The 22,197-nt window shown below is 35.9% G+C and overlaps 1 protein-coding gene across 2 annotated transcripts in view; it reads right to left on the bottom strand.

The window, feature by feature from the left end:
* Nucleotides 1-22,197, bottom strand: part of FBXO8 (F-box protein 8) — a 37,149-nt gene that overhangs the window by 5,521 nt on the left and 9,431 nt on the right. The window contains exons 2-4 of one of the 2 annotated variants that reach the window (XM_003132835.6): nt 19,042-19,378; nt 16,690-16,816; nt 816-934 (exon numbers count right to left, since the gene is read on the bottom strand). In XM_003132835.6, the coding sequence (XP_003132883.1) occupies nt 816-934; nt 16,690-16,816; nt 19,042-19,370 (575 nt within the window). In that variant the 5' untranslated portion in view covers nt 19,371-19,378. The remainder of the gene's footprint in view (nt 1-815; nt 935-16,689; nt 16,817-19,041; nt 19,379-22,197) is intronic. The other variant, XM_021074204.1, reaches the window with a different exon arrangement.

Below are 22,197 nucleotides of genomic sequence, written 5' to 3'. Positions count from 1 at the left end.
GGATCCAGCATTGCTGTGAGCTGTGGTGTAGGTTGCAGATGTGGCTTGGATTCCACGTTGATGTGGCTCTGGTGTAGGCCGGCAGCTACAGCTCCGATTAGACCCCTAGCCTGGGAACCTCCATATGCCACGGGAAGTGGCCCTAGAAAAGGCAAAAAGACAAAAAAAAATTAAAAAATAAAATAAAACGGTACTTTGGTAATATCATATCAAAATAATTTCCCAATATTTTTATGTCCATTGATACCCAGAGTTAACGGGTACAAGGAAATGACTATCAAGTCAGAATAGCATACTAGGCAATTATCTCTGTAAAACACACTATTAAGTCACACTTTTAGAATTTTCCAACTTGTATGTGATACTTCTGTGTGGTATATATGTAAATATACACATCGTGTATCTCCAGGATTTGTGTTTATGAGTACAGTTTGTCTGTTTGATTTTTATGTGGACAGTTTCAAAATTCAGAACTTTTGGTTATTAAACACTTAAATTTTATAGCTAGTTATTAAGAAAAAAGGCTGCAACTTCCTCAAAAATATTTGGTTTCTATCACAAGATAGGGGTTTTCTATCACAAAGATACTGGGCTTCCGTTTGTGTTTGTGACTTTCTTTTTTTCACATTTACAATGGTAACTTCCTCATCAGCAAGTTAAAGCTCCCAAAGAAACGATTTGCAAGGAATCTTCTCTCCGTCTTTACACCATTTTTCAACAAAAGGATTGCTATGTAGTACAGTTTTTAAAGTAAAACTTGACTCATTAAAAACATTACTTTCATTCCTGATGAAAAATTAAAAATGTGCTTTTACCTTTCATCAAGATAGATTCTCAGTTTTTTCCAATTTAGTGTTCTTGTACAGAAGATAAACTTTGCTATTTCCTTTGGTGAATCATCTAGGATGCCCTTGGACATAAAGTAGTTCACTCCCTAAGACAGAAAGACAAACCTACATAAATAAAATCAGTCTTTATCTACATATTTAACAATTAGGCAACTGCAAAACAACAGCTATAGATTCTTTCCAGCATTAATAGGCTTTTTCATAGCTTTTTAACATGCAAAATACAAGCTAGAACTCTTGAACTGAAACCATTATTTGTGGTTGATAGTTTACATGCAATGAAAAGTAGGAAATTCAAAGTTAAGACTCCTGAAGAAATCCCAGTTCAGTTTTCTGGCTTGTGTCCATTAAAACCAACTATCCAGGAATATGGCCTAAATTGGTGGTGGGAGGTGGGAAAGAACTATTATATAGACTTTAAAAATAAGCCGTATAACTAACACTTCAATTGCCTAATGATCTCTCTCTTGCTTTCTCTCTCTCTCTCTCTCTCTCTTTTTTTTTTTTTGGCCACACCTGCAGCTTGTGGAAGTTCCCAGGCCAGGGACTGAACTCATGCCACAGAAATGATGCAAGCCACTGCAGTGACAACGCCGGATCCTTTACCTGCTGCACCACAAGCACAAGGGAACTCTGAAAACATGTCTTCTTAGACCTCACATACACATTCTAATATACTTTTTAGGAAAATAGCTTGAGAAAAAAGATTTTCCAAACCAAAAACTAATTATTTTACTCTGGAAGGAATAATAATTAAATAATTTAACTTCAAGTAAAACGGGCAGAGTTCCAGACTGGTTGTGGGTTGTGCACTTTGGCTTTAAGCATTGCTACATTCTCTAAGAATTTAGCTCCAATACACACTGAGGCTAAACATAAGACAAAACAATTTCAATGTTTTTTATAGGGTTTATCTTTGAATTTCCTTTTCTCTGCATGCAAAGTTCTCCAGAGAAGCATTACCCATAAGGTTGTACCCTACTTTAGATTTAAACCACCAACAACAAACAGCAACAAAAAGAATCAAACACCGAAACCAAAGTTCTCTCATGTATATGAAGGTCACATTCAAATAAATGCCTTCTGTGGATTTGAATGTGCAGTTATTGAAATAAAAGGCAGGTGTGTTTATTTCAACTCACGGTTATCCAGATACATGCATTCCCATGAATGCTCGTGTCTGGATAATAGCACAATGTGTGCAGTTAATTGGTAGAGAAAATGACGTATTATATACACACAACATACTGTTTTCACACATAAATTCCTTCAGCATTTCTTCCCTTTACAAACACTTACATAGTGCTCAGAAATACTGCATACACTAGGAATTCAAAAAGTTGGAAGAATGTTTATAAAAACTCTCAGGATAAAAAAAAATTCTCCCATAAAATTTTTATATTAAATTTTTAAGCAATTTGGTACCATGAGGTTATGCTTTTGAAAGGTTATAATTATTTATAAATTATAATGCAAAGATAAAATTTTTATATAAAACTAATTTTAGAAGCCATCAGCATAATGGCCTATTAGCAATGTTATCAAATTCTCATAAGAATTTTGAGTATAAAAGCAATCCTAAAGCACTGATTTTAAAATACATATACAGAGCAGAATGTGAGAACGTGAAACTTTTGTCAACTCAATGGTAAGCCATATTTCAGACTGCACCCTGGATATAAGGCTAGAGAATGCAACATGATCAAGATGGAAAGCCAAGGAATTGTTTGAATGAGGCTCTCAGCAATGGTCTGAGGGGCAGGAACTAGAGAAATAGGAATGCTTGTTCCATCCTTTCCTCCATTAGTTTGAACAATCGAGAGTTGACTGTATATTTGAGCACTTAGCAATATCAAGTCAGCTTTAATTTTTCTGAAAGTCCTCCATTTAAAAGCATAACAACATATTAGAAGTATTTCCAGTGATTAATTTTAATCCAAGTGAATCAAAGACAAAGGAATGTCAAATAGTAATTAGCAGGTTCTTTATTCATGCCTACTTGTAAATCAGTATTTAAGAGATAAAAAACTAATTCCAATTTACTTTTTAAAAATTAAATTATACAAAATACAAAAAACATTAATGTGATCCACTAAATACTATACAATTCTCTAAATATATGACATATGTCAATTTAACACTGATGCTCCTTAGTTATAAAGTAACATTGGTATTTACCTTATATAAGTTATCGCAAATTGTTGGTTACTTCTTTTTTACGGAATACATGTTTGAGAATTTAATATATAACTTGACTTGAGTAACTAGATGGTTTTAAACACCATCCTGAAAACTGACAACACAGGCTTGAAATAAGTCAGCACTGTTAGTTTTGAGGGAAGGTGGCCATTGGTTTCAAGCCTGGGATTCCTTTGGAAAGGAAGATTACTTTAAGAAGGGCTATCAAAGTGAAGAGTTAAGAGATAAAACAGAAGAGGACATGGCATCAGATTATAACTATCTTCAATAAGCAAACTGCCAACCATCCAAATTCCCACCTCATCTTGTAAGCAGTAAAGAACAAAAGAAACCAAGTTTTAGAAGAATGGCACAGAGGGATCCCCAGACCATATAGCATATCAGTTATTAATCAGGACTGGAACTCTCAGCAGTGTGTGTGTGTGTGTGTGTGTGTCACAAGCTGCAAGGAAATCATGAACATTAATATTAGCTTATACTAATAGTTTATAGGAGATTCCTTGTGGTATAGTAAGGAATCCATCGTTGTGACTGCAGCGCTTTGGGTCACTGATGTCAAGGGTTCAATCCCTGGTGGGGCCCAAAAGTAAATAAAAATTTAAAAAGCCCCAACAGCTTCCAGAAAAAGGAAGGCTGCAGCTCATTACCATCTACACAGTTCACTTAAAAAGTGTCTGGATTCTGGATGTCGAATTTTATGGAGCATACTGACAAACTAGAACTATCTGAATAAAGGAGAGCTGGGCCTTGGCTTGTTAGAGGGTCTAGAATTCATATTCATGAGGGATATAGAGATGTCAGGTCTAAAGACGAAGCTATCTAGGACAGAGGAAAAGATCAAGACATTAAAAACAGTTGAAAAGATTAAGACTTGTGACATCTGTGGCACACAAAAAAAGGAATACACATTGTGTGTGGTTTAAGTGAAGACCTTACGCTGACGAAAGCTATAGAACTGCTTCCCCAAATAATGCACACGGCCAGGTTTTCAGTGAGAAGTTTGACAGTTTTGCTCTAGGAAAAACTTTAAATAGACTTTCAAGAGGTCCCCTCCACAGAGTCACAGGGACTTAAGTCCAAGTAGAAAGCTAAAGAATGAGCAAGGTAAGGAATCTGAGTACAGCCTACTTCTCAGAAAACTTCTACTTCTTATTAGAACATAGGAGGAGAAAAATGGTAAAATTAAAGGGCAAAAAGATATGAGAGGAGAAAATTGGAGCTGCAAGTAGAGAAGAGGAGAGCGGGGCTGGCGGAGAAAGGAGTGAAAACGTAGGGAGGTCTACCATGCACTCAGACTGGAGGACAGGATGGCAGGACTGGCTAGAGACAGGTATTTGAAGAAAGTGGTTAAAGGCAAGAACACAGTGCATGATGGTTTTCTTTTTAGGGAGGATGAGCCGTCTGGAGAGAGCTGGAAAAGAAAGCTGACTTGGATCCTCTGGCAAAATGGTAAAGATTTCCACCAACAGTGGTGCAGGGTATAAAGAGAAGCCACTAGAATTAAACAAAAGGAGTGCTAAGAGGCAGTGGAAACCCAGGAGAAGTTAAGGTAAACTCATCCCATCACATGTTAAGGTTTTCTTTAATAGAACACATGTTTTCAGTGATTCAGACAAAAAAAAAAAAAAAAAAAAATCAAGCACTTCTGTAAAGCATTCTCCATGGAGTTTGTTATGCAAATGATAGCACCAAGACTTAACCCAATTAGAGTGGTAATTGGACACCACATTTATTTAGAAGGCAAACAATAATTCAAGAAAATATATGCAAATAGCTAAAACCAGTATTAAGGAATTCAGGGCAAGATGTGTTGGAGCTTGGTCACCTACATAGCCCATCTGTCCATTTTCTTATTATTGTGAGAACGTCTCTTTAGACACAGCAAGTCCTGTTTTAAGATATAGCCACTTTGTTTCTTCTGTTATATAAATACCTATATTTTCTCTTCTCCTTTAATAAAGCCTATTTTTTAATCAAATCATATTATCCAAGGTGTGGTTCAAAAGCAAAATCTACTATATAGACATATATTTTCAGAACCAGAAAAAATATATTTGGGGACAAAATGAATTCTAGTAAATTAGCTCTGCAAAGTACCAACTTTCGCTGTGAACCTAAAACCATTCTAAATAATAAAGTCTTGGTTTAAAAAAAAATGCTGACTACTGGTACTGAAAGTACTGGCAACTGGCCCAGATACTTGGCAGAAACATTGTGTAACAGTTGGTATCAATAAAAGAAATCACTAATAAAACAAAACTGACATACTAGGGAGCAGCCTTAATTTGCTTTCCTAAAGAACAACTGAGGAAAGAAATTTAGTAAAAAAAATTTGCTTTAGGTAGTCTTGTTCAAATGTGCCACTGTATAAAATGTAAAAACCCAGTACCATGGCTACTATTCAGGTAAAAAATCTGTCCTTTGAACATTATACAACAAAAGGCAAGCTGGACACTGCATTAAATTTTCTTTTTAAAAGAACATTTGAAGATTTTTAGAATAACAACCCTTAAATAATAACAGCAAATATTTCTAAAACAAAATAGTTCCATCTACGTTTCTAATTTTTGCTTCCAGAACTGATATACAGTACTCAAGTATACATTTTAATCACAGTGCAATAAACAATTGAAATGTAACATTTTCATACTACTAATAATACAAAAATAAGATGTAATATATATTATGAAAGCTTTTATTTAAAAAGTTATTTCTAAAAGAATTAGTACAGCAGAGGGCAGCCCTCTACAGGTCACAGTATTCCCATTGTCTTGTTTGAAAATAGAGTAGCAGTGATTAAGATAACAGCTTTAATACTATTTTTCCTTTTTAGAGGGCTTTTAGAAAAAGAATGTACTGGGTCACTTTGCTGTACAGAAGAAATTGGCACAACATTGTAAATCAACTATAATTTTTAAAAAAGATAAAAACAGGAGTTCCTGTCATGACTCAGTGGTTAATGAATCTGAGAAGCATCCCTGAGGACTTAGGTTCGATCCCTGGCCTTTCTCAGTGGGTTAAGGATCTAGCGTTGCCTTGAGCTGTGGTATAGGTCGCAGACGTGGCTCAGTTCCTGCATCACTGTGGCTGTGGCGTAGGCCAGCAGCTACAGCTCTGATTAGACTCCAAGCCTGGGAACCTCCATATGTCACCGGTATGCCCCTAAAAAGACAATAATAATAAAATTAAAAATTAAAAATTAAAAACAAACAAAAAAACCCTACACTCCCTCCAAAAAAAAAAAAGAATTGCTAATGAAAATGTGAAATCTATTCATTTTTACTCAGTTCAGCAGCTCTCAGTTTTCCTATTTAATGAGAGAATGTGCTCTATAGTTAAGGGAAAGAGATACATGGAACCTGACTGGAATTCATCTAGAGATACGTATTCTACAAATTAAAAAAATAATCAACACCTCGCTTTTTAGCTGAAGTAAAATAATAAATGCAGAAGATTACTTACTGGGCAAGTTTAAGATAGGTATCTATGTTTTCATGCTGTCATTTCACTTCATTCTACCCAGGAAGTTTTGCTGTGTTCTCCCAAGTTTCCACGCCACTCTCCTGCATTCTCCTATGTACAACACTGATCTTCAGCACTACTTCAGGAATGTCACACAGTGCTTTTATTCATGGTAATTTTATTTATGGTAATTTACTAATACATATTGTAATTATTCCTAATCTAATTACTAGATTGACAAGACAGAAGCAAAAACCATGTCCAAATTTTTAGTTGTCTCCGTAGTAGAAAGATTATTTTAAGAGTAATAAGTAATGCTCTCCTCTTACAGAAGTACCCAGAAACTAGGTTCTTCATTGGAAGGTTCTATGTGACTTATAACTAAGAGAAAAGGGGGTAATAAACACTGGGAAAGAAATGTGAAGACAATGTTGATATCAATTTGAAATCTAAGCTGCAGATTTCCATCTTGTCTCCTTCTTGGGAAGAACAGAGGGCATGTGCTGTCCATGCTTATGTGGGAAAGAGGGGAGAGGGCAATGCAGCCAACTCCTTCTGATTCAATTACTGAAACTGGTCAGAATGCCACACTTTATCTGGAGGATAAAGAAAAGTCACAAGTATGGAATATGGACCCAAGTCAGTTTATTCACGGCCCTGTTTGAACTGGCAAGGATTTCAGCTTCCAAGAACAAGTTATGGAGGGCTTTTCTTACATGAAAGTGTACAATGTGGAGGAACTGTTAAGAATGGGCACACATATGCTGTGTATTATTTGTAGCTAGAAGGTGTCAACAGGAAACTCATATAAAGGAGAAGTACTTCAAAGAAAAGCAAAAGAAAAATGGAGAATCACCTCTAATGGAGTCCAGGAAAAAATGGAGAGGGATGTAGGACTGATCTTTCTGCTTCTTTCTCACAGGAGAGACAAAGTAATGATGGCAAAGTAACATGAACCTCACTATCTAAGGTTTCCAATCACAATAAAAAGCCCCTATTAATTCTTCTAATAGCCCCAAAGAGAAAAAGAACCACATCTGTAGTCTAATAGACTCCAAGGAGTCACACCTCTAACTGGGGTAGACTGCTGCATGGTGAAGATGAAGTTACTTCCTAAGTGATAAATTCCCACTAATAATTAAATACTAGGAGTTCCCGTCGTGGCGCAGTGGTTAACGAATCCGACTAGGAACCATGAGGCTGCGGGTTCGATCCCTGCCCTTGCTCAGTGGGTCAAGGTTCCGGCGTTGCCGTGAGCTGCGGTGTAGGTCACAGACGCGGCTCGGATCCTGCGTTGCTGTGGCTCTGGCGTAGGCTGGCAGCTACAGCTCCGATTCGACCTCTAGCCCGGGAACCTCCATATGCCGCAGGAGCGGCCCAAGAAATGGCAAAAAGACAAAAAAAAAAAAAAAATACTGTAATCATTATTGTAATTAATATTGACAAAATTGCTGATAGGTGCGGTAAGCGTCCAGAAAAAGCCCCATCTCCAAATTAGTGAAAGACAGAATTCTAATCAAAATATGGAGATAAAACTCTATTAGGTTTGGCTATGATAAATAACACTTCAAACTAATAATAAAGTGACACATTTGAACACCAATGTTAGATCAGAATTCATGCCTTATAAAAATCACACACAAATACTGCATTTGTGATATGTGCATATATATACATATATATATATATATATACACACACACACAGATACATATATACATACATACATATATGGCAATTTAAATGACTGACTCTGGTAAATAAAAATTACAATTTTTTCATATTACCTAGATTCTAGAATGAACATTTACAAATATATTTTAACAGCTCTGAATCAATCTTTAAATAAACAAGATTTTTAAAAAATGGCTTTTTTGGCTGAGAATACTCTGAAAAGGAGGTTAAAATTTTTAAAGATTTTGTCTTTTTAGGGCTGCACCCATGACACATAGGGGTTCCCAGGTTAGGCGTTGAATCAGAGCTGTAGCTGCCGGCCTGTGCCATGGCCACAGCAACTTGGGATTCAAGCTGAGTCTGCGATGTACACCACAGCTCAAGGCAATGCCGGATCCTTAACCCACTGAGCAAGACCAGGGACCAAACCCGAGTCCTCATGGATACCAGTTGGGTTCATTAACCACTGGGCCATGATGGGAACTTATTTTTTATGGCGGTCCCCATAGCATATGGAAGTTGCTGGGACAGAGACTGAATAGCTGCAGCAACTCCAGATCCTTTAACCCACTGTGCCAGGCAGGGGATAGAACTCACTTCTCTACAGCGACCCAAGCCACTACAGTTGGGTTTTTCTTAATCTACTGTGCCACAGCAGTAACTCCAAAAAAAAAATATTTTTTTAAGCCCAAGTCTTAATAGTAGACAAGCAGAGAAGTTGGGATTTAAATGGTGGTTTCACTGAGCACATGGGCATACTTCTTTGTGTAATTAAAGTATCTGTTCATCCTACCACCGTTTCAGCCAAGACATGTTTTAATTTGAACATAATTTTGGACCCTGATTTACTGCTTAAAATGTCTCCAAAAAGATTAAACTAAGCAGTGCCACTGAACCAGTCACTGTATATACTAAGACTGCTCATCACATGTCAGGAAATGAAATTAGAAGCAAAGTGTGTCACCAACTAAAGCTAGAAGATGTTGGTGTGACTGAAAACATTCTTCATGAAGGACCATCACCCAGGTGTCAAATATTTACTTACTATGATCCAAAAGTTCCAGGAGATGAAGACCACCCAAGCCTAGGGCAGCCTAGGGCAGTGCCTGCCCCTGGTGGTATGATGTATGTAGTTGTGCCATTAGTACAAATACAAAGCTACATTTTGATGAGCACTTAGAAGCACTAACATTTAACACATATTATTTTATTTAATCTTCACAACAACACCATGATGTAGGCACTATTATTGTCCCCATTGTAGAAATGGGGAAACTAAAGCACAGAGAGTGTAAATAATTTGCCACAGGTCAAAGTCATATAACTGGTAAGTGGAGATATTTAAGAAGTATCTGTTGAATGAATGTTCGAATCTATCTGCTTAAAGCTTCCAGATGACTTTCAAGAGAACACGTAAACTTCAAGTAAGGGGAAAGAGAAAATAACAAAAAACTCTAAGTTGGACTAGTAAGTACACTGTAAATAATTCAAATTATATACTCCTAAAGGTCGAAGTCACATAAAAAGCAACATGTCATTCTAATGATATATTTAACTGCTAATAAGTGGTTCAGAAAGATCTTAAGACTTTGATTATAAAGAAGACATCTCTAAAACCTTTATGATATGAAAGAAAAAAATGGTATAATTTTACAGGTAAATGTACACTACAATTAGTTGGTTAAAAATTGCATTTAATGTAGTGTTTCCTTCATACTTCCACATTTCAAAGCTGCAATTCAATTGATGGATGCTGTACAGTTGAAGACATCCAATAATTGAGGAGAATCTGTCTTTTGGATTTATAGTAAAGCATTCATATTTAAGTGACATCTACCATGACATTGGTAGCAGCAACTTCAAATCCAGGAAAGATATATAGGAGAGACATTAAAGCTGAGAAAGTGATGTCAAGTTTCACTGAAACTGTGGCCACATCAGACAAAGGACACTGTAGAGGTGTGAAGGTGGTCAAATAAGGTATACCAAGGAAATAAGCAAACAGATTTTTCTTTGAAACGTACTTGAAATATTAACACAATATTGCAAAGTCTCTAGTATATTCACATAAATTGGTAAAAAATTCATACAAAGAAAAAAATCTTGTTCATTTCAGCATTTTACAAATTAGATTTGTAGTATGAGTACCGTGTGCTAAAATATTCTAATTTTATTCTTTCCTCTAGTTCGAAGTCCTAGATCAGTTACATTGTGCACTAATTTCAGTATGCTTTTACCCCTGACAATTCACACTAAATGAGGTAGCAAATTAGTATCTTCCATAATACACTGAGGAAAACAAAAGCAAAATCCATCAGATGGTTTGACTGATTAATAAAATATGGCATATTCTAGGCCTGAATCTTTCAATTAGATACAGACTAGAAAGGGGCCCAGGAAACAGATTCTCTTTGAAGCTTCAGAAAAGTTTATACTGAGTCAACAAATGTCCTTCTGTGGACTGATTCTAAACCACATGCTGGAATGACTCTTGGAGACAAGGAAGGCTAAGGGAGGGTGGCCAGGATCTAGTATGGTCAGGGAGAGTGTAAAATAAAGTTGACCTAATGGACACAGGATAAAGTTGTCTTTTTAATCATAAAACCAACACATGATGAATCAGATTGAAACAGAGAGAAACATACATACATAAATACATACTCATACATACATCATGCTGTCCTTGAGAAAGTTTAATAGCCTCTAGTTTAGTATGACTTGACTAGCTGTACCAGGTTGAAGGTTATCAACTTATCTAGACAGAGGATAATATCTAGTGTCTTAGAGTCATAGTTTTGCACTTTGACTCTACTGATGATCAAAGTAAATGGACTTTGCCAATTAATGTGAGCATTTTAGCTCTCTGGGGTAAATAATTTTTTTATAGAGGAGAAACTAGGGTGAGGGACTCCTCTCATTGTCACCCAGCTCTTTTTGCTCCAATTAAATTCTCATCAGCCACTTGGAGATTAAATTAATTTGCTAATGAGAATTAGCAATGTTTATTTTTACAAAAATAATTCTTATTCAGGATTACATATCAAATTCCCATGATACCGGGTAATAATGATATAATCGTGATGATGCTGCATTAGGATGTTTTGATTGCAAACAACAGGAATCTTAATTCAAAGAAAGTACAGGGATTTATTACCTTGTGTAAGAAGTCTCAGACTACTATGGCTCTAGGTTTTATAGGTTACACAAAGCGTCATGGGTCCATTTCTCTCCTTTGGTGTGCTATTCCTGGTGCATTGTTAACACCTCATGGCTGCAAGGTGGCTGCAGGTGCTCCTGTCACTACACCCTCATATACCAATGTCCAGAAGTGCGCATGTGCATAGATAGTACTTTTTCTCCACAGTGTCTCTTCTGATCTCATAGGTGAGAACTGGATTACACGGATGTCATGGAAGGCAAAGGGAATGGAAGTAACTTGGTTATCTTAGGATAACCTATACTTAACTTTTGAGGAATGGAGCCAGCTTCTCCATTAAGATTATTTATCTAGTGAGGAGTCTAAGTGATGGGATTTAAACCCTGCCCATGTAGAATTACTGTAATTACTTTTTTTGGGCTGCATCCATGGCATACAGAAGTTCCAGCATCAGGGATCGAACCCACACCATGGCAGCAACCTGAGCCATAGAAGTGACAATGCTGGATCCTTAACCCACTGGGCCATCAGAGAATCCCTGTGGGTTCTTTTTTTAAAAATAACTTTCACAACAGAATACAGAATATAGCTGAACAGACATCTCCTGAGTTCCATCTATATCCCTTTATTTTTCCACACAGTGGAAACTATTTTCTCCTGATAATTAGGTTTACTCACTTCAACTGCAGTTGAATTATCTACCATCATATCTTTTTTAAATAAAAGGTTGGCCCGTTGGCTCAGTAGCAGGAGGACCTAAAATGGCAAGAAGGTAGTCTCCACAAGCAATCTGAGTTGTGCCTCTGGTGTCAGTATTTCTGCCTTGGATATTAAGGCCTTTAAACCAGCAGAGCCCCAGATTTAAGGGAAGCAGAATCACAAATTTTTCAAGTGGCTCACTAGAGAAAATATTGGTTCTCTGTTCTTTCAAGCCAAAATCATCCAGAAGGAACATGCAGGGCACATGGGTACTGTAGGCAGCAGATCATAAAGGTGGTGCTTAGTGGAGCAGCAGAGTGAAGAGCAGTGAGGACCCAAGCATTCCTTGATTATGTCTGAGTTTAAACATTAGCTAAGAGCTTAGGAGTTTTCTTTCTTTATGCTACGAGGCACTGTTCAAGGTATGTCCATCTTACTGTTAACCTAGCTCAGGCTCTACTGCCTATATCTTACATTTATTTCTGGGACTCATCCACTTTCAGCAGAAAGATGAAGTCAAATTTCTAGCCCTGTAGAACTAAGGATAAAACCTCAAAGGCAGTAAATTTGCCAAACTGAAAGCCATCTTTAGTAGCCTGTCATCCTTCCCCTGGGAACACCTCTGTGTTGCAGGAGATTTAGGAGAGTTAGTATAGAGAACAAGATTCCAAGGATACCATGATGAATGATCTCTTCCAAGTTATTTGACTTGGATACTTAATCAATGTCTACAGGTAGTTATAGGAATACAATATTGCTGATTTGTCATCCTGCACTTATTTCCCAAACAAGCATTTTCCTTAACATGTTAGACTACAATCAAAATACAGAACATGAATAAAGCTCTTATTTGTCAAGACTCAATTTTTCAGTTTTACTTTTTTTTCTTGGTAATACTATCAGACCAAAGGAAAGAAAATTTTGAATTACAGATCCATAAATCAACAAGAAAGAAGATTGTAGGTAAAATAAACATCAGACAGTTGTCAGTGAACAACAGGATATTTCAATCACTAAATCTAGGTGCTTATACATTTCCAACTAAAACATATGCTCAGGTCAAATCTAAAATGCTTCTCATAATAGAGTCTATCACAGATAAATCTAATTAAATTGTATGCACGTTGGTCTTTCTGTCTGAACATAGGAAAAATGTGCTAACATAGTTTAAAAGAAAGACTTCTTTCACCTGACCCCAATGAAGATGTTATAAATTTTGTATTTATTTATACAAACAAAAATAAACCTACGATATATTAAAGTTAAACCATATTCATTACCAATTTCAGGCTCTAGATTTAAAAATAACTATATCAAGAAAACATTCAATACTAAGTGAAGCACTGGCTTACTGGTTGATAAGCAAAATTATTATTATACTGCTGTGGAATAAAATCACACACGTAACTTGTACATGCAGGGGAAATACAGCCTAGTGTAAACAGATGGTTTTTTAGCACATTCCTTTACCAGAATGTGGTTACCTGCCACAAAGTACACAAGCTCATGCACAAGATCAAGACTTTACACACAGCTGAGATCACAATGTCATGCATACAACAGCAGCGTGCTAGATAATCGTACCACAAACTGTGCAGAAGTTCTCCCCCACCCCATGAGCCACTGCCAGCAGCTGCTGTGGAGTTTGGTTACCCATATCCGTGAAATGAACGATGTCCTTTGGAGAATCTTGTTCCCTGTGGCTGTAAGTATTCTTATTTTTATAATATCTTAATGATGCTTGCTATCAAAATGTTTAAGTACAGAACTAGAAATTATGGAAAAGTAGACTTGTTACAATACTGAACAATTATATACATCTTATCTCAGGTACTTACAATAAACACCACTTACATTTAAACATATCATCAAAAGTAATTTACTTCTCAGGCTTATATGAACCCAAAATAATACATCTGATGACAGTGCTCCAGTGAGGGGGGAAAAAAAAAATCAACCTTCAAAAAGTACTTCCTTATTTCTGGCACTAAAAAATCACGGCAAGAGTCATTCTAAGACCTGGCTGAAGTATGACTCATATAGGTAAGTTTTGTTAAAAAAAAAATCTATTGGAAACTCTTTCAATAACATTTGACTGGATAAACAACCAAACTGACATGGGTTATTAGTCAACCAAAGTAAGTGTGGAATAGTTATTAAAATACTCATTTCCCTGCACCTGCAAGAATATGTCAATGTCCTTCTACCCCTATTTATGTCCTAAGTGTATTCTGGTAAAGAGAGAATTCTATTTTGCTTTTAGGCAACACCTGCTTGCTGAGTTACCGATGTTCATAAAAGCATAGAAGCAGAATTTTGGAACCAAAAGCCACTTTGAATGGTTCAGTTCCATGCTTCCTGGCAGCAGTATGTGCCCCTTTTAGAACATTAAATTCAATACTTCTGGAATGCTCCAGAGTATCTTTGAATCAGGCCAGGGAGTTAAAAAAAAAAGGAAATACAGCCAACTCTCAATAACAATGGGAGATAGGATGGATAAGTGGAAATCTGAAGATCTAAAAATCTTACTTTAATTAGTTAATTGAACCTCCTCTTTAAGCAAACATTTGACTTAAAAATTTTTTAAAGTTTTTGTTAAATAAAAAGAGGACTTTAATTTTGCGTCTTATCTCTGCCCCGCCTCCAAACACTTTAGAGGAGGTGTAACAAGAACTCTATTGTCTGATACATGCAGCTGCAAAGATGGAAAGATATTTTGACATCTAGCTTTTCCAATTTAGATAGATAAAACTATCCACATCATATTCTAGCATATAAGGGCCTATTTATAGTTTCATCTTTGCATGAAAAGGATGCTTTATACTTTGTTTAAAAATTGGTACTCCTTTAGCAAGGAATGACTACTTACCATAATCAATATGAACAGTTACATCCAACTTTTCTGACTTTGAAAATCTACAACTCAGTACTTACCAAGTTACATTTTTCCTTAGAATGTAACATTTGCAAGTGATATGAATTGAAGATGACAGTTTTATTCAACTTGGTATAATTCATGACTGGAGCCAGTATGCCTTGATAAATTGGTCATAATAAGACAGGGCTTGTAACAGCTGCCTTTCCTGATTCTTGCATATCTAGAGTAAAACACTATACTACTCTCTCTCCGTTCTTCTCCAGTAATCATCAATTACCTCAAGATACCAATACAACATTTCTAATCATAACGCTAGTCACATGAACTGTTTTAATTAGCAACTTCAATATTATATTGGTTTCAAGTGTATAATTTGGACTTTGCTTATAAATCATTCTACTTTCATCAGTCTTTTGTTCATGGAAAGTAAAAACAGTGGTGAAAGAAGAGAATAAATATAACATATTTGCTTTATAACATATATACCTTGTTGTATTTGTGGGGCTATGACTTAACTGATAATGTAAATGTATTAGTAAACTTTTGTAACGGTGTTATATTTTTATTCCTGCACAAGAAAAATTTAACAAAGAAATCATATATAACAAGCAAAAGTCAATTTAATTTCAAAATGTCATTTGTATTATTGTACGCTTAAGTATTAAAGTAATTAAGAGTCCTTAATACCTCCACGACAAATGAAAAAAGTTGGTTTTTGGATATTAGGTAGTTTAAAATAATTGCTAGTTAAGTTTTTCCAAAGAAAATAACCCACCCAGAAGCAGTAGTTCTGAGTGTTACAAATTTCTATTCCATTTCTAAGAGTAAGTCTAGTAGATACTTAAATATTTCTGAAAACCTGAGCCTTTTCAGAATATATTAAAATAAGAACAGGGGTGGGAGGGGGAGTAAATGAAAGAAATGTCTTCACATTTTGATCACTCTTACATATATTAAGAAATAATAATTAATTTTAAGCAGTTCTTTCTCCATTTCCCACTCTCTTTTCTCTACTTGTGTTTGTTGTATTTTAGAAAGAGTTAAATAATTAAAATAAAATTATTTTGTTTGTTTGCTTTTTAGGGCCACACCCATGGCATATGGAAGTTCCCAGGCTCAGGGTCAAATTGGAGCTGCGGCTGCCAGCCTGCACCACAGCAACGTAGAATCCTCAACCCACTGAGGGAGGCCAGGGGTTGAATCCACAGCCTCATAGATACTAGGTGGGTTCTTAACCCACTGAGCCACAAAAGGAACTCCAAAATTGTTCAATTTTATAAAAGAATCTGTAAGCTGTTTCTATGTCATCATAGAATTTAACAATCTTAAAGGCATTATTTAAAGACATTTTGATGTGTTATAAAGAAAAATGCCCTTTGTGGCTATCTCCGATAAACATGGGATTGTTACTAAACAGAAGTGATAAAATGAATAAAATGTTGCAGATGAGTTTGATGAATGTCTTTTGCGCTCTTGACTTATAATGCAGTGTATCTCAATCAGGTCTGGTAGAAGGCTGTGTATATGTCTTGGGAGCTGCCATGCAGTGAGCAGGTAGCAAGATTAGAACATGGCACAGCAAGATAGAAAGAAAGGACTAAGTCATATAGCATATCTTCAATACTGGGCTTCCCACTGACTGAAAGGTCATGTTCAGTGACTTGTTACTATACTTGCAAGTTTATTCTATTGGAAGATAATCCATATAAAGTTCATCGCAGCAAGATAATCATAAAGTTCAACAGCTACAAACATTCAAGTTCTTCACTTACCTCATCTGGGTTGGCATTAAAGGTGAGGCTGCCTTCATCCAACTGCATGTACAGTTTTCTAAAAGAAAATCCTAGAGGTGGGTTCTTATTGTATATGGAACAGTGACCCCAAGTGGATTTACACAATCTGTAAGTAAGATAAAATCAGAGGAGGAAACATGACCATGATGAATTCCTAAGTTAAACATGTATACACATGATAAAACTGTGATATGAAATGATGTAAAATTGGATTTTTACAGCTCTAAAATTTGAAATGTTAAATTTATACTTGTTTTATTTGTTTACTAGAGTAGGATAGACAAATGCCTTCAACTTAATAAATGTGGGTTACAAAGATTAATAATATTCATGATGCTATCTGAAGGTAAACAGAACGATTATTATAGCTAACATTTATCAAGTGCTTACTAGATGCCAGGTATTATTTAAAGCATTTTCATAGTATTAACTTGCTTAATCCTAACAACAATCCCATGTTGTTGGTGCTACAGATAAAGAAACACAGACACCATAAAAGAGCTGCCCAGGGTCATACAGCTAATTTGTGTAGAGGCAGGATTTGAATCCAAGGACCTTACTTCTGAGCTTGAAATCTTAACCAAGAGGCTAAACAGGATTAAGAACTATGTGCTCTGTTTCGAAAGAAAATCGAATAGGGTGGTGGATGGGGAGACTGCTGGGCAGAGGGAAAAACTGTAATGCTATAATTTCAATACTTACATCAAAAGTTGTGATGTTAAGCTTAGCTGTTTTTTTGTTTTTTTTTTTGTTTTTTTTAAAGATACTGCCTCAAAACACTGGTTCTTTACTGTCACAGCTATACATGATTGTTCATAAAATCTGTAATACTTAAAATGCTAATGGTTCATACCTTAAAATGCACTATTTCTACACACTGGGATACTTGTTTCCAACTCTGTGCAGAGGCACTAGCTTCTGGTTCTTATTTGAAAGTTAATGTGTTATCTTATTATAACGGCTAGAAATTCTAGATGTATATCACAGTTTCACTTTCTGATATTCAATATTGATTTTTGGCTCAAACTTCCTTTTCTCCACACACACACACACACACACACACGTACAATTTAAAGCAAAACAAGAAAGTTATTGCCTCAGCATGCAACATCAAAATTTGTGAGGATCATGGGTCAAACACATGGGAATATCTTTTAAATCATTAATTTATGTCCCTCCCTTATTTTTACCAACCAAATGAAATCACTGATTTTAAAATGAGTTTAGTAACTTGTTCAGAAAATTATCAGTATTTTAATAGTCTATTTCCATAGTTTCTGACTGTTATTACTAAGCTATTGAAAGCAACAGAACCTCTCAATATCTGAATTTTTACAAACTAAGCCAGCCTTTAATTTATCACTAAGAAAAAAATCCAAGTGTCACAGATACAGGCATAATTATATGGTAAGCAATAAAGGAAGCATTTCTTTCAAGTGAACAATCCAGATTTAAATCTCAAATGAATACTACATTCTGTCTGAATTCAGAGAAGCATAGAAATAAACCTTTTTTCAAAGTTCAAATACAGGATCACAAATTAAGTTTGATTAGGAGTAATAAAATGTAGAAAAAAGATTATAAAATAAAAGTGAGCCAGTTTTAAAGTTTCCTTCTTATAATAAAAAATTAAAAATTAATAATTATATTTTAAATATTACTAATAGAATTTCCTTTCACTTCCACAGTATCTTCATTATAACAAGGGAAAAATAACAAGATGATATTGATGATTTTTTAATCTATTTAGAGGTTGAGAAATTGACTATATAATTAATACCATAATTTTGTAGCATCAGGAAGCCTGAGTTAAAAATGTCATTATTGGTAATACATTTTTACTATAGTTTGGCTATTTAGATAACTGATTCTCTCCATAGATTTTCATTGAGGAATTAAGTCTCAAAAGAACTTGTTTTTAGACATGTTTTATACTGTTCAGCAGAAGTCTCATTTTAAAATAATGAGACTTAAATAAACTTTAGTAAAGAATGCTACAAAACCCAAGATTCAATGATTCTTTCATTTTCATGACTCTACGATGTTATTAAGGAGTATACCTAGGTTCCATAGATTCTATTGGCACCAAACATTCTTTGAGTTATAGCTTAAATTTAAACTGGTGTAACAGCTGCTAAAATTTCTACAATCTACTTTCACTTCAGCAAGATTATCTCCTTGCCTACTGCATTGATGAAATAGTTATTAGAAAAAAAATATAAAAAGTAGATGAAATTTTCTCCAGTTGAAGTTTATGCTAACAAGTAGCACCAAAACAAACAAAAATTCTCTTTAGAGATATCTGACTCAGACATGGTGGGTTGAACTTACCCTTGCCAGAGAAGTTCATCGTTCGCCAGGTCCTGCCAAACACAGGAAGCTAAGCAGAGGTCGGTCGCATTCAGGTAGGACAAGATGGTAAAGCTCAGCTCAGGAGGCAACATTTCCAAATTAATGAAGCCTTCCTGTTCTTTAGATTTCCTCGTCTTCAAAAGATGATATATATCAATGCCTCCTTGGACTTGTTTACGATGACTGGTGTTAGAAATGCTGCTGGCCGCCATCCTCCTGCTCTGCTCTCTGCTGAGGTAACCTTGCTCACTGTAGCCTTCCTGCTGTAGCTGCTGGTTTCTGACCACTCTCCACAGCCCCTGACCCATCTGCAAGCCTGGGAGAAGGCCAGAATGCAGTAAGAAGGCTACGTTTAAAAAGTAATCCACCTTTCCCTGCAGTATAACAAGTCCGACGTGAAGTATTCATTTATCAGAATTAACATCCCTCATTAAAGCATATTAAATGGAGTAGCAAATTGCAAAGACTACTTGGCAAATCATAAGTACAAAACTTGGATGGAGAAAAATTTGGTTTGATTATCACCTTTATCTCAGTTTGCTAAGCGCTTTTAAAGTCCACAAGTGACATAATCATTTTTCACAGGGTAAGATTTAAAAGTTACTGACGTCCTAAAGATTCTTACAAATTATAATTACGTGGACTTATGGGCCAGTATTAAATACAACTCTGATCAGAGCACAGGGCTTCACTTAAAAGGCCTCTACACGCTGCTTTTTATCACAACTCAGGCTAAGCTAAGCTAGCCCCTTTTAACCAAATTCCCAGATGCATAACATCTGTGAAACAGGCTTTGCATTTAATTCTTGCCAGCCTGCGCTTAAGTTGTAGGCTGTAATAAAATGTAACATAGGCCCTGAAGTCTAATTCAGAAACCTTATAAATTAGACACCTAGAACTCCATGATAAAGAGCTCAGTAATGACTATTTGGCTCTGTTGCTGCTTTAAATAAAAATCAATTTAGACTAACTTTCCAGTTCTTCTCCACATAGTCCAAGGGACCCCTCAGAGGTACCTGGGCCAAGGCAGGGAAGGAGAGGTGTGCTCCAGCCTCTTCCACTTCCACTTGGCCTCCAAGCAGAGCAGCTCTTGCAAATATTGGACTTCCTCATATACAAATACTTAGAAAACTACAGGCCTAGACTTCCTGTTTGATCTTGACTTTGAAAAATAAGTAATTTTTTGGTGGCAAATAAATTGAGAAAAATGAAATCAGGATCTATTAACTAATACAAACACGTATTTTCATGACCTCTTTTCTAAACAAAATATTCTTGTTTTAAAAATGCAAATTGACTACTAATACATGTACGTTTTAAAAATTTGGAGGAAAAAGCTGATTTTCATTTAAAATCTAAATTTCTTTTTTATTTTTGTAGGGCCATACCCATGGCATATGGAGGTTCCCAGGCTAAAGGTTGAATCGGAGCTGCAGCTGCGGGCCTACTCCACAGCCACAGCGACCCCAGATCCAAGCTGTGTCTGCAACCTACACCACAGCTCACGGCAACACTGGACCTTAACCCACTGAGCAAGGCCTGGGATCAAACCCGCATCCTCATGGTTACTAATTGGGTTCATTACTGCTGAGTCACAACGGGAAGGAACTCCTGGAATCTAAATTTCATAGCATGACTTAATCTTAAAATATGATTTTGTTCTAATTGTTTACAATACGGAGTAATCATTAAAAATAATGCAACCCCTTCCCAAATCCACTGATGACCAGAAATTCTGAAAATTATTAGGAATAATTTGAAAATTGAGTGGAATTTCAAAAACTATCAAGGATAATTTCTTAAATATTTAAAAAGTCATGTATATTTATGGAATTATTATCATTTGGATAACGGTCATTTTAACAGGCTACTTGTTGATCAGATAGAAAAAAAAAGTCCAATTTTTCACTCTTCCTCCTTAATGTGAACTGCTTGGAAACCCAAAAGCTTAAACTATAAAGGGATGGAGGGTGGTATACAGAGAGAAAGACACATTAATAATTTTTAAGTGTGGGGAAATTTGTTTTTGCAAAGAAACCACAAAAAGTAGTAACTTTTCTTCTCTACGACACATATACCAATGATGGTGGCAGTTCTTGAAGCAGCGGTTAAGCTGTAGTAATTAAATTCTTATTTTCTATTAGAATGATTGAAATCCCAAACTGAAAACCAAATCCTAGCAAGGATGTGGGAACTCAAAATGGTAGAGTCATGGAGTTCCCACTGTGGCTCAGCAGTTAATGAACCCGACTAGCATCCATGAGGACATGGGTTAGATCCCAGGCCCCACTCAGTGGGTTAAGGATCCAACGTTGCCATGAGCTGTGGTGTAGGTCGCAGATGTGGCTCAGATCCCACATTGCTGTGGCTGTGGCATAGGCTGGTGCCTACAGAACTTCCGTATGTTGAGGGTGCGGCCCTAAAAAGACAAAAAAAAAAAAAAAGAAAAAAGGCAGTCACTTTGGAAGACAGTTTGACAGTTTCTTACAAAAAAATGAACATGCTTTTACCATATGGTCCAGCATTCATGCTCCCTGATATCTATCCAAGTAAGTTGAAAACTTATGTCCACACAATATGTGTACATGAACCTGCAGCTTTAGTCACAATTAGCAAAACCCCTAATTAACCAAGTTGTCCTTTAGTAGATGAATGGATAAATTTATTGTGGTTCATGCAGACAGTGGAGTATTTAGTGCTAAAAAGAAACGAGCTACAAATTCCCTGGTGACTCAGCAGGTTAAGAATCCAACATTGTCACTGCTATAGTGACAAAGTTGCAGCTATGGCCAGGGTTCGATCCCTGGCCCTGGAACTTCTGCATGTCACAGATGTGGCAAAAGAGATAGAGAGGGAAGGAAGGAAAGAAGGAAGGAGGGAAGGATAGAATAGAAAGAAGAAACAAGCCATGAAAATATATGGAAGAAACTTAAATGCCTATTACCAGGTGAAAGAAGCTGATCTGAATGTGACACAAATTATGACATTCTAGAAAAGGCAAAACTACAGAATAAAAATGATTAACACAGAAAAAAACCAGAATATCAACAAAAATTTATAAGGAGTTTAAAATTAAGTTTCCTTAATGTTTAAACATGCCATGTCATATTACAACATTATAGCACACATATAACA

Source organism: Sus scrofa, chromosome 14 (genome assembly GCF_000003025.6).
Source record: "Sus scrofa isolate TJ Tabasco breed Duroc chromosome 14, Sscrofa11.1, whole genome shotgun sequence".
NCBI lineage: Eukaryota > Metazoa > Chordata > Mammalia > Artiodactyla > Suidae > Sus > Sus scrofa.
The sequence above is the reverse complement of the archived record's forward strand: the minus strand, read 5'-3'. Positions and strand labels throughout refer to the sequence as shown.